The 11,332-nt window shown below is 45.9% G+C and overlaps 1 protein-coding gene across 3 annotated transcripts; it reads right to left on the bottom strand.

Annotated features, from left to right (window-relative positions):
* Nucleotides 1–222: 222 nt before the first annotated feature.
* pigo (phosphatidylinositol glycan anchor biosynthesis, class O) lies at nt 223–11,160 on the bottom strand. Of its 3 annotated transcripts, none has more exons than XM_041960040.1 (11): nt 11,091–11,160; nt 10,207–10,685; nt 9,290–9,433; nt 8,997–9,120; nt 8,413–8,572; nt 6,028–6,207; nt 4,317–5,913; nt 3,993–4,196; nt 2,553–2,737; nt 2,324–2,394; nt 223–2,000 (listed from the first exon to the last, which is right to left on the bottom strand). In XM_041960040.1, the coding sequence occupies exons 2-11, from the start codon at nt 10,682–10,684 to the stop codon at nt 1,871–1,873; spliced, it is 3,273 nt and encodes a 1,090-aa protein (XP_041815974.1). In that variant the 5' UTR covers nt 10,685; nt 11,091–11,160; the 3' UTR covers nt 223–1,870. The 3 variants fall into 3 exon arrangements, with proteins under 3 accessions (XP_041815974.1, XP_041815973.1, XP_041815976.1); XM_041960039.1 differs by having other exon boundaries at nt 10,969–11,148; XM_041960042.1 differs by lacking the exon at nt 11,091–11,160 and adding an exon at nt 10,778–10,896.
* Between the last annotated feature and the right edge of the window lie 172 nt (nt 11,161–11,332).

Here is an 11,332-nt window from a genome sequence, read left to right as displayed (position 1 = left end):
GAATGAGGTACTTTGAATGAAGGGCCATAAAAACTCATGGCAGCACCCATCTCCTCCATCAAACCCTTGGATCAATGAACGAAACATTTAACACTACTTGCACTGTATAAATAGTTTGCACTGCAACAATAAATAATCCTAGTTGAGTTGAAACATGGGAATAAACTGACACCAATCTGGATATTTCTCATCCTGTATCTAAATTATCATGAGGCCAAGATGTCATGTAAAAAAAGTTTTATTACATTTTGTCACAGAATGAAAAAATCATCTTAATTAATCAGTTATTTATATATTAAACATTTAAGAACAGAAAAAAAGTCCCGACATCATACAACCTAGCCGCGCCATCGCTCGTGCTGATGTCAGCAGCTGCTCTGCACGACCAGTCACGCCCATACAACAGCCTGAGAAATGCAGTACTATTGCATTGCAGCTAATTCAACCTGAGCTCCACATCCCTTCCATATCATGCATTAGTTAATGAGCTTCAGCTGCTGACTGCAGCTGCAGAACAGTAAAAGATCTTACAGCGGACACTGGCTCAGACGTCCCGCACAAATAAATAAACTGACCGTGGAGCTCCTGGATTTAATGACCCTGTCCATTTAATGACAACATAGACAAAAAAATAAGAAAAGGCATTACTCAAAGCTACTGTAGGCACCTATTCCAGAAAAAAAAGGGGTTTGAAGCCTAATTAAGACAAAAGTTTCATTTGAGATTAAAAAAACATTAGCAGTGATTAAAAACAATCTGAATTATAAATAGCCATTAGAGCTAGGAATCAGAAACCTACAAAAAAAATAAAAATAAAAAGACCACGACAGATTAAAAACCCGCAACTGTGTAAAAAAACCAAACCTAAATGCACAGTTATGGTAATATGAATTGGCAGTAACCAGATGCATTGGTTAGTTCAACATCTTCAAAATACAAAACATACAAAAAAAAAAAAAAAAGGAAAAAAAAAAAGGAGAGAGAATGGAAAAGTTCTTCCAGCAGACATTTAGATGACAGACATGCTGTAATGCACTTAGATGGAGTTCACCAAGCTGCTTGCAAAGTTGATCGTGAAGTAGCGGCAGACTGGCTTTAAAGTGGTCATCCTGTAGCTGAGCACAGGACGATGATGTAAATCACTCTGATAAGTGTACATTTCTCTTGCTTGTTTTTTTTTTATTATTATTTCGACCCCCCCAACATTAAACCGTTAAATCAGCCATTTTTGTTGCACGTATGTCAGCCTCAGTCATGAAGGGGGGAGAAAAAACCCTCAAAGGCTGATGTAGTTTGAACGCTGAAGCTGTCAGCCGGTTGTGGCAGGCGTGTGTAGCGAGTGTAAACGGCGTTCTGCATGTCGTCAGTGACGCTTTTTGACTGCTGCGCTACACTTGAAAGACTGTCTGGCTCGGAAGGCTTCATCCATACTGTAAGTTACAAAATGGGGGGTTTAGGAGAAACATTCAGACACTGCTGTTCGCTCTCGACTACGTAGTGCGACTCTGAACCCCCAAAACCTCAGACCTCATCGGCTGAGGGAGGTGGTTGACCATGTTAACGCTGAAAAAACGCGCATCTTTAATGTGAGTCCAGATGCTCAGCTTCGATCGGTCTGATATTTGATGTCCTAAAGTCCCTCTGGCTGAAAAGGAGGTGGGCCTCACTGTCAGCAATGCACAACATAGCCCTCACGAGAGTCGCAGTAAGAGGTAACCTCACGTGGCGTGTTTGTGGGGATCCTTATGCTAGACACAGATGGCAATGTTTTTTTCGCGAGAGGTCCATATAAAAACTTTACAGTGGCCGCCATGTCTATTTTCTCTGTGGCCGCAGTGAGCTCTGGTGGGCTTCCGTGGTAGCGCCGTCGCTACCTGGACGCATCGGGGATGAGTCTCTTAAACCAGCGGCCCACGGCCACGTCGACTCTCAGCACCAGCGTGACCCCGATCAGCAGCGACACGCTGCTCACCAGGAACCCTGAGGCCTCGAACATTAACCTGGAAGGAGGAAACACGCGTGTTCAATCTACTCCAACTTTCTAATTTCAACTTTTTTTTTTGTTTCAGTTTTTGACTGACTAATATTCACCGAAATGGGAATGACAGGCACGATGACGTTAATACAAAATAAAGGTAGGAATTCCTCCATTTAGATGTAAATACGTGTCTGCTACAGTGGTCGCGTGCAGGAAAACAGACTTTTACTGATGTGCATTCACTGAGCAGCCTGGGTAGAGTAAGTGGTCTGCAGTTACATATCCCCCAAAAGCCTTTACTGTTAGTGAGTTTGTGTGAGCTGGAAAATCCATTCAGGTACTTACTTGGGTGCGAAAACCTTCCACACCATTAGGTGTCTCCTGAGGATAGCAGCTGCACAGACCGAAGCAAAGACCTGTGAAGAGACGCAAAGATACTGACTGCAGTGTTGGGATGCTGATACACATGAAATGGGTGGACTGAACAAATGCTTTAGATTTGGGACCAAACAATTGGTTAACTGGCAGCAGGTGATCATTTCGCGACTGGAACAAAAGCATGTCGTGCTCGTACCTGTGCTCCGAGAATAAAGAGGTAGCGTGTTGAGAGCTGTAGGAGAGCAGAGCTGAACTGCTGGGGGTTTTCTCTCAGTCTCATCTCCATCACGGCGTCCTCCCCTTCTTCCCCACATGCTCTTCCTCCCCTGCTGCCACGTACCTCACACACCAGAGGCCAGAACAGCAGCAAGGGGCAACCCACTGAAGGCAACGAGACACGGACACAAGCACGAATCAGCAATTAGCTTCTTTGTTTGATTTCATTTCTGTCTAGATTAATTCTATTTGCTGCCATTCATGATAGCTCGTTTAAGTTTCTGGGGATAGCAAATCCCCCAAATTAGCAAATAGAATGCCAATATTCCCAAATACTGCAGTTTAATTTCCCCTTTAATAGATTTTAAACAATGATGGGACAGTTTTTATTATGTTCAGTGTTGCGCATTGCAGTAATTTTGTTTTGGCAGTAACTGCCACTGTAAGGCTCATTGCTTTTGCTATTGTTCATGTTAGCTAATTCATTCAGCTGCAGACATGCATAGGCTACAAAAACTGCTCGGCTCTCACGTGTGGATAAGCGTGGAGATGCATGACAGACATGCAGACAGTTCTAGTATCTCACTACTTGTCGAGCAGAAAGACAAAAATATTCAAATCTAATTTCAGCCCTGGCTCGGAGGTTCTATCCTCTGTGAACAACATAGATTGTAACCTGTCAAAGCACCTGGACAAGCTACATGCCTGCACAAAGCTGGCTACTAAAGGCCCGGGCACACCTGAGGTCATTCCAGCCCCTCCACACAACCAACACGGCTGGGTTTTAATCATTCAGATCTGAATTGTGTGACTCGGGGACATTTTAACAGATTAATTGCATGGTGTGTTGTAGGAATTATGCAGCCTCTCTCTATTGTTGACTCAGGCAGCTGCTTAGCAGGATACTGTCCAGATGGCTGGCAAACAGCCAGGAAAACTTTTTCCAACTATCTGGACAGTGAATATGCAAAGAGTGTATCTCCACTGCCACAGACATTTGGTCTGTCTGGAATGAAAGCTACTGTACAGGCACAGCCACAAGTGGCACCATTGCACAGTGGACTAAAAAGTTCACTTAGGTAATTCAGTTTTTAATGAGGCTTAACTAGTAACTGTAACTAAGTACTATTTGCATTACTTGTCAGGATTTGCATTAATCTTGCTTTTCATTTCAAAGCATGAAAAGCAATAAAATTTATGTTAAAATGATTATTAGTACTGCACACATTTAAAATATTTTTGATCTTTTTCTATTTATTATTGTATTCTTATAATTTGTTTATAACGTAACATGTCTTTTGTCCCAGCTGAATCACAATACTTTTGCAGATGCAACAGCTTAATTTCTCTAAAGGAAAATGATTTTTTAAACCACACTAAACTGTAATCCATTTACTGCTGCTTCTCTGTTAATAAATACCTGCAAACAGGATGTGTGAGGCAAAAGTGTTGAGGATAACCAGTGAGGCGGGCAGTATGGTGCCTGTGTGTCCATCAGGGAATCCCACAAAGGCAGCGCCCCACTGGATGGAGGGGAAGGTGGGAAGGTGACCTGTGGCATGAAAGAACTGGGTTGCAGCCAGGGACCACAGCACGACTGGAGTCCAGGGCACACTGAAGCCACCTGAGGGAAACAAGTAAGTAAGTAAAATATATATAAAAAAAAACCAAACAAACAGATAAGACCATGTCATATGGGACAAACAAACCACACCAGAAAAGATGTGCAATCTGAGAGTCTCACCAGTGTGTGTTCCATGCAGGCCACTGAGGGTAGTGGATGAAGCGTGAATGTGCAACAGAGCTCCCATTTCGAGCAGCAGCAGGAGGAAAGACAGAGCCATGCCCTCTGGGTGCAGCAGCAGCAGACCAATTCCCAGCAGGCCACAAAACAACAGCAAAGGGGCAGAGTAGACAGTTCCCAGTCCGTAGGCCTCCACAGCGGGCCTGCTGTCCACCTCTCCGCCCCCGCTCAGCTCTCCGTCATCCAGGGAGCGACGCATGCGCTGGTAGATCTGGGGGATGAGGTGGTGCAGCTCGGCTTGGGGGCTGATGCCGGTGCTCGCTCGGTAGCGGGGAGGGGGCAGGGACGCACCTCTGGCTGTGGCTGCGGCCCTGGTCTTCACGAACACAGTGAGGGGGTCAAGCCAGATCAGGAGCAGCCCCAGTCCCAGGAGAAAGAAGGCGGCCCTGGGGAGGGCCAGCTGCGCCAGGCTGATCAGCTCAGCCAGATTCCTGAAGCTGTCCTCTGGAGTGGCACTAACAGCCCAGTGGAGCCCCAGGCACACAGACAGCAGTGGTAGGATCCAGCGCGCCGTGAACACCGTCCCACCAGAGGAGTTGAGGTTACCGTAGTGGCGGAGGCAGCGTCTCAGCAGATAGGTCCACAAGCCCAGGGAGCAGACAGAGAGGACGTAGTGGAGGTTCTTCAGCTGCGTGTCCTGCAACCGGGAAAGAGGCGAGAGGAACGGGGACGGCTGGCAGGAGCCCTGTTCTTCCCGACAGCCGTGGAAGGAGAGCGAGAGGTAGAGGCTGCCAACAAGCAGGCCTAAGCAGGCTAGGAGGGTGCTGCTTTCTTTCCTGACAGTCGATGGGGACAAGGCTGCTGAAGGCACGAGCCCTGCAGCCTTCAGAGGGTCATGGCTTGGGGGTAAGAGCAGGCCATCCCAGTTGAGATGGATGGGAATATAGACCGCCAGAGAGAACACCAGAAAGGTCACTGCACGGCCCTCTGCGATCACGTAGCTGTCTGAGAGCAGGGAGGCACAGCGGAGGAGTGGCACCAAGAGAGAGGGGACGAGGAGGTGGCGTGGGGTCAGCCAGCTGGTACACTTCGGAACTTTAGATCCGTTCTTTGCGAGAGTAATGGTTCTGGATCGACGAGCTGTCCAGAGAAAGAGAAGTTCAGAGCTGAGGGCAGCAGCTGCCAGGCACCACGCTACCTCGATGTAGCCCTGTGTGAGCAGCTGACCAGCAGCCGCGCAACCCCCCGCAGTTAGTGCCACGACAGCCGGGGCTTTCAGTCCTGGACCGTTCTCTCTGATTAGCACAAGGGACAGCTCGGACAGGACGAAACACATCAAGCAGGCCAAAGCCAGGATGGCTAAACCTGCTGCCATCTTGAGCGGGTTGAATTTAGCCCAGGTGGCTCGGCAGGTGTCTCTGACAGAGGTGAGGTAGGCCTGCAGGGAGGCGGCCAGCTGTGGGGAGGGTGACCGACCCTCTCGAATTGTGGTGAGGTACTCAGAGGAGAGGCGGGAGAATTCATCCTTCAGCTGAGAGAGGCTCTGTGGTGGGATGTCTTTGGCCATGCCAGAGTAAGTCTCTAGGAAACGGTGGACCTTCACAAACAGAATGGTCACAGAGGTGAAATTAAACACACAAAATTACTGAACATGCTCCAGGATGTGTGCAGTCTGAGGTAATTTCTGTGTGGACACGACAAAAAGGGGTACCTGTTTTGCATTGATCCACAGTGCCTCCAGCTGGCTGAGACCCCCAACTGCGCCTTCTGCCTGCCCAGAAGGGAATAAAGGCAAGAGAACCTGCCCCACATTGCTGTATGGGATGGGGACTCCCAGCAGCAGAGCCAGGGTTGGCACCAGGTCTGTCTGAGGCACCACGTCTGGTTCACTCTGAAAACATGAGAAAACAAAAGCCTGCTGTGTTAAATTACTGCTCCAATTATCTGCCAGTTAAAGGGCTGTTCCAGCAAAAAGCTTTTTTTTTTTTCATAGGGCTGTGAGGCTCAAAATAGTGCATGAAGTGTAGCAGGCAGTGCGTCGATGAGCACCATGCGCTGGTGCAGGGTTGTACATAGCAGATAATTGAGGCGGCTGCGTAATTTGGCCACTACAAATGAAAAGCTAAATTCATAAGCGATACAACACATCCTTGCTCATTCCATTACACTCATGAGTTTTGTTGCTTCAGCTGCTACTGGCGGCTAATGTTAGCAAACACAGATGCAGTCTAACTAATATTAATGAGCATGTTCACTGACCTAATGACTCTTTTTCTGCTCGTGCTAACAACATCATTAAAGCAGCAGATCTCATCTTGCAATTGCCACTTGTGGCCATAGTGGCCGCTGTTCAGCTAAAGATATTTAGCTTTGCATTGAATCACAATTTTGACAGTTTTTGACTATATTTTATTTCGACAAAATTCTTGTGTGACTTTTTACCAGCCTTGGTTAAGAAGAATGGTCGATAAATTAAAATAAATAAATAAAACAATTTACTTTCAACAACACAGGGGTTTCTTCCTTTGAAACAAAGTGAAAACATATTTTGTTTATACATTAACTGAGCAATTTCTTGTGTAACTCATCCGTAATTAGCTGCAGATGAATTGAGATTTTGCTTCCAGAGGATAAGAATCTGCAGGTGAAGTTTATCTTTACACTTACACTGATGCTACTTGCATAATTACTATACTTGCAATTGCAATAAGCATAAACAAACCTGCTCAAGACAAGCAGGATTTTTTGAGCGACTAACTGCAGAAATTTCCCAAACGCTGGTTCAGTCCCTAAACAGCAAGCAGGTTTGGAATAAATGATTGAGCTAAATTAAGCCCATCACTGCAGGCACATTTATTAGAGAGATTGGTGGATTTATTCACTGCTTGTCAAAAATAACTGATTGCTGAAGAGTTTCTAATAGGACATCACGTCACGTAGTAGTGGCATGTCTGTGTACTCATATAATGTGTTGATTTTCCACAAAGTATTACGTAATGTTTCAATTACACTGCAATTATGAAAATCGGTGTTGAAGTTCACCTTTTCAGTGTGAGCCCCACTTTCATCCCTGGAAAGGCAGAGACCGCCTGCCAGCATCAATTTAGCAGATTGGGGAACTGCACAGTCGACCATGAACCAACATGATCATGCACGGAATGGTCTGATGTTTCATATTCATAACACAGCAAAAACTCGACACTTTATTGGGCAAGATAAACACGATGTAAAGGATATTTGCTGCGAAAATAAAGATGAACACGCAAACAGAGGAGTAGTAAACAGTCACGGGGTTTTCCTCTGGTTCCTAAGTGCCTCCTTTGTGGACTGAATCTGTCATTTGACAGCATTTAATGTTCAGGTCCAGGAGCCAGAAGTTTCTTTCTGCCAGCCGTGAACGGCATGTAAATGAGTTCTGTAAACTTTCAGCAGTCTGAAACAGTGTTTATCTCTCACTCTGCATTTCATTTACATCTAGTTAACATGTGTAACTGATTACTGGCATCTTCAGAGACAGAACAGGAAATTTCATGTTCAGTGTGACAATCAGCAAAATCAGTCCAACTGAGCCAAGGCTGGGCCTATAATCACTAAGTTCTTATTACTATTCTACTTTATTTTTTATTATTACTGTTTGTTCCTACTAATTCATAGAACTTCTATTCTTTTGTTATTGAGGGTCTGAAGTCTTAATCATGTATTAATTGAGACTTGGCAGACCTGATTAAAAACCCTCTAGTTAATAACACTCAGTATATTATTTAATTCATCTCAATATATGCCAAGACTAATTTAATTAGGCTCAATAATTTTTTTATGTACACTTTTGACATGCTATGGCCATCACTAAATCAAAGTATAATTTCCACGAAGTTTCTATTTTCAGTTTCTAGTTTCATTTTTCTATGTGATGTAAACTAATGAGGGTCGTTTAAAGGTTTCAGAAAGCTGTCTTAATATACTGTAGGTTACATTAACATGTATCACCTGGTCGATATCTTCGATACTTGACCAAAAAATAAAATGCTCTTTTGCACGACTATATCAATCACCTTGTGTTCAAATTGACTGTGAAAAAGGCAGCTACCCCACTAACCTGGGATGGCAGTGTGGGAAACAGAGGGGAGGGACTGTAGAGGAATATAGCTGCATCTGTCTCCTTCTGACTTTCTCCACCGTGATCTCCGGTGTCTGTCATCCCGTGATCTCCCATCACCACCAACAGGGTGTCATTCTCCAGGCGGTCAATCACAGACCTGGAGGAAAAGGATGAATGTGGTCATGGGGGTTTCGAGAAGAGATTAATTAGGATTCCTGAAATTAAAAGCCATGATTTCTCAGATGGAGTTCTGAATAAAGCAGTGCTGAAAACTGAGAGTTTCTGCAGTCATTGCTAACAGTTCCTTTAAAAAAGAACTAAAAATGCCAGCAAAGCTTGACATTTCACACACCTGCCCATTATTTCCCACTAAACAGTCTCTCTGACCACGTATTGCTCTCTATAATATGGACTAATACATCCCGTTTGTGTTTTTTTCATTATCTATCTGGGCAGTTTACAATAAACGGTGTCATTAAGTGACATGACAGTTCTACAGGTGCACCGATGCGGCACATGATGGGGACTGCAGCTGGGGAATGCTGAGAAACAAGCTCGTAGCAGCTGTACTGTTGTCTGACCTGATGACTCCGTCCATCTGGGTGAGCTTGTCGGCCATGGCCGGGTGGTCGGGACCAAACCTGTGACCGCAGTGATCCACTCCGAGGAAATGAGCGACCAGGACATCCCAGTCACCCCCCACCACTGTCAAAACCAACAGCAAGCGACAGACGGAGAGATGTGAAGCCCAAGTACAATACATGAAGAGCATAGAACACAGGGGTGGACCGACTTATTAAAACATATCTTTGCATGCCATGAACAGTATACCAGCTGATCAAGGTACAATAAATCATATTAAGTAAATACATACTAGTTGTGTAGAGGTGCTGGAGGATCCCATTGTCCACAGTGTGCAGATCCTTGACATTGAAGGAAGGGAAGGGCAGAGAGCGGTGGAACCTCTTTGGGAAAAGATTCTCCCAAGTGTCGTCGCCCATGAACACCACCCGCTTGCCTGTGAGGGGACACGCACATTAAAATTAACAAAATCAGACAATGGCACCTATTCATTTCAACAGATTTTCACTTTGGTTTTAAAAGTAGAGTTGAAAGACTTACAAATACATCTGTTCGTCTATTCTAACTCTCGCGATGCTTACCTTGCACAAGTAACAAAATGTGAGCTATCAACAAGTTTGATGTCTTATTTTAAGTTTATCTTATTCAAATTTGTGATATATCAGACTTTTGCAATATATTATGAATGGACTGGCACATTGTCAGGAGAGATTCTCTTATCAAGGATGGCGATTGATGCGAAAGTGCCCTATTAGATGGCCTCTTTTAGATCAAACATGACACTGTGGCCCGATGTGCCCTCTAGGGTGCCCTTACAGTGGAGAAAACATGATTAAGCGCCCTCTAGTGTGCTCTCCCAGTGGAGAGAATGTGAGGAAGTGCCCTCTGGGCTGGACAAACCATGATATCGTGCCTCTAGCGGGCCATCTCAGTGGAGAAAATGTGAGGAACTGCCCTCTATGGTGCCTTTCCAGTCAAAGCGTGATGCAGTGGACTATTGGGTTCCCTTAAAATGGAGAAAACGATGAGGTGCCCTCTCAGTGGAGAAAATTCAATACACCCAAACGCCTCTCAGACAGCCCGGCTCTGCCACTGCACATATATGTGTTTGATTTTGCTCTTCGTTAACCCATTTTGTGAGTATATGTTCCTCTACTCAGGTAGTGCCATGTATCCTACAATAGAGTAATGCGGTGTGTAACTACTCACCCACTTGCCCAAACTGGTGGATGAGGTTGTCCTCCAAGATGGCACTGGATGCAAAGTTATTACCCACATCCACAAAGGTGGGCAAGGAGCCAGTGGTGAAGCCCTTGATCCTCTGCATGGTGGTCGTAGGCGGGTCAGCACGAAAAGGGTACAGGCGGCTGTGGGAAGGCCTGAATGAGACCGTCTCTTCCAGCACAGGCAGCTTGTTCTCATAAGGTCGGGGCGCCGTGTTGTTGGGGTCAAACCGGGCGAAGTCAATCTTGAGGGCGTCGATGATGAGGAGGACGGCCCTGCGGAATCGCGGCTGTGCGCGGCAGAAGTCCACCGGCTCCTCTCCGGGCTGCAGCACGTCTCCGCAGGTGCTGGTCCTGTTCACTTCCAGCCTCACCAGCAGGAAGCCACCCACGAACAGGTAGATGCCCACAAAGTACACCGCACACATCCAGAGGAGCAGGGACAGCACCGGGAGCCCCTTCATCCTGCACACACATGCAAACACACAGGTGAAATAATGCAGGCACACCTGTTTCACTCAAAGCTAAAAAGTCAAAGGAGCAGCTGTGGACAACACCTGCTGCACGAGTTGCTGGTAACGTGTAACTTGACAGAAACGCAAGGTTCCACTTAAGCCAATTAAAACGGAACACGCTGTTGATGTGTGACGGGTAATATTAACTAGCTAACGTTATGAGGAGGAGGTGAGTAAGGTTAGTAAATTAACGCTGTTAGCCGCGGCTAGCTCGCCTCGCTCTTGTCACTGACCTTGTAAGCTAGCAATCGTGTTTCCGTCCTCTCTCGGCCGGAGGGCGGGCGTGAATGTGTGCGTTTGCAACACGGGTACAGGTGTCTCAGGTAAACAGAGAACGACGCAACACCACGCTCACCTTCATTGGGACACCGGTACAACGAGATTAGATGGCTGGTGACGGCTAGGAACTTCAGCGTGCGTGCAACCCGGCGGAAGTATGCGGCGGACGTTTTTCTATGTAACACTTTTAAAAATTGGTTTTCTTTTCTCCCTGAACTAGGGCTTTCAGGCACGCTATCGTTCAAGCGGTGGCCAGAATAACTGAGCAATATAATAATAAATCCTAGTATTTTTTAACCAAATCAAATGTCAACTTGG

The sequence above is a fragment of the Chelmon rostratus genome, chromosome 19 (assembly GCF_017976325.1).
Source record: "Chelmon rostratus isolate fCheRos1 chromosome 19, fCheRos1.pri, whole genome shotgun sequence".
NCBI lineage: Eukaryota > Metazoa > Chordata > Actinopteri > Chaetodontiformes > Chaetodontidae > Chelmon > Chelmon rostratus.
This window is presented reverse-complemented; position numbering and strand designations above follow the sequence as displayed.

What these genes read in the sequence shown, in the direction of transcription:
- pigo (XM_041960040.1), bottom strand. Translation starts at nt 10,684, where the DNA reads ATGAAGGGGCTCCCGGTGCTGTCCCTGCTCCTCTGGATGTGTGCGGTG. An exon ending in CCACCAGTTTGGGCAAGTGG is followed by an intron (nt 9,434 to 10,206) that starts GTGAGTAGTTAC and finishes GTCCCCTCACAG; the next exon opens with GCAAGCGGGTGGTGTTCATG. An exon ending in CTCACACATCCTGTTTGCAG is followed by an intron (nt 2,738 to 3,992) that starts GTATTTATTAAC and finishes CGTTGCCTTCAG; the next exon opens with TGGGTTGCCCCTTGCTGCTG.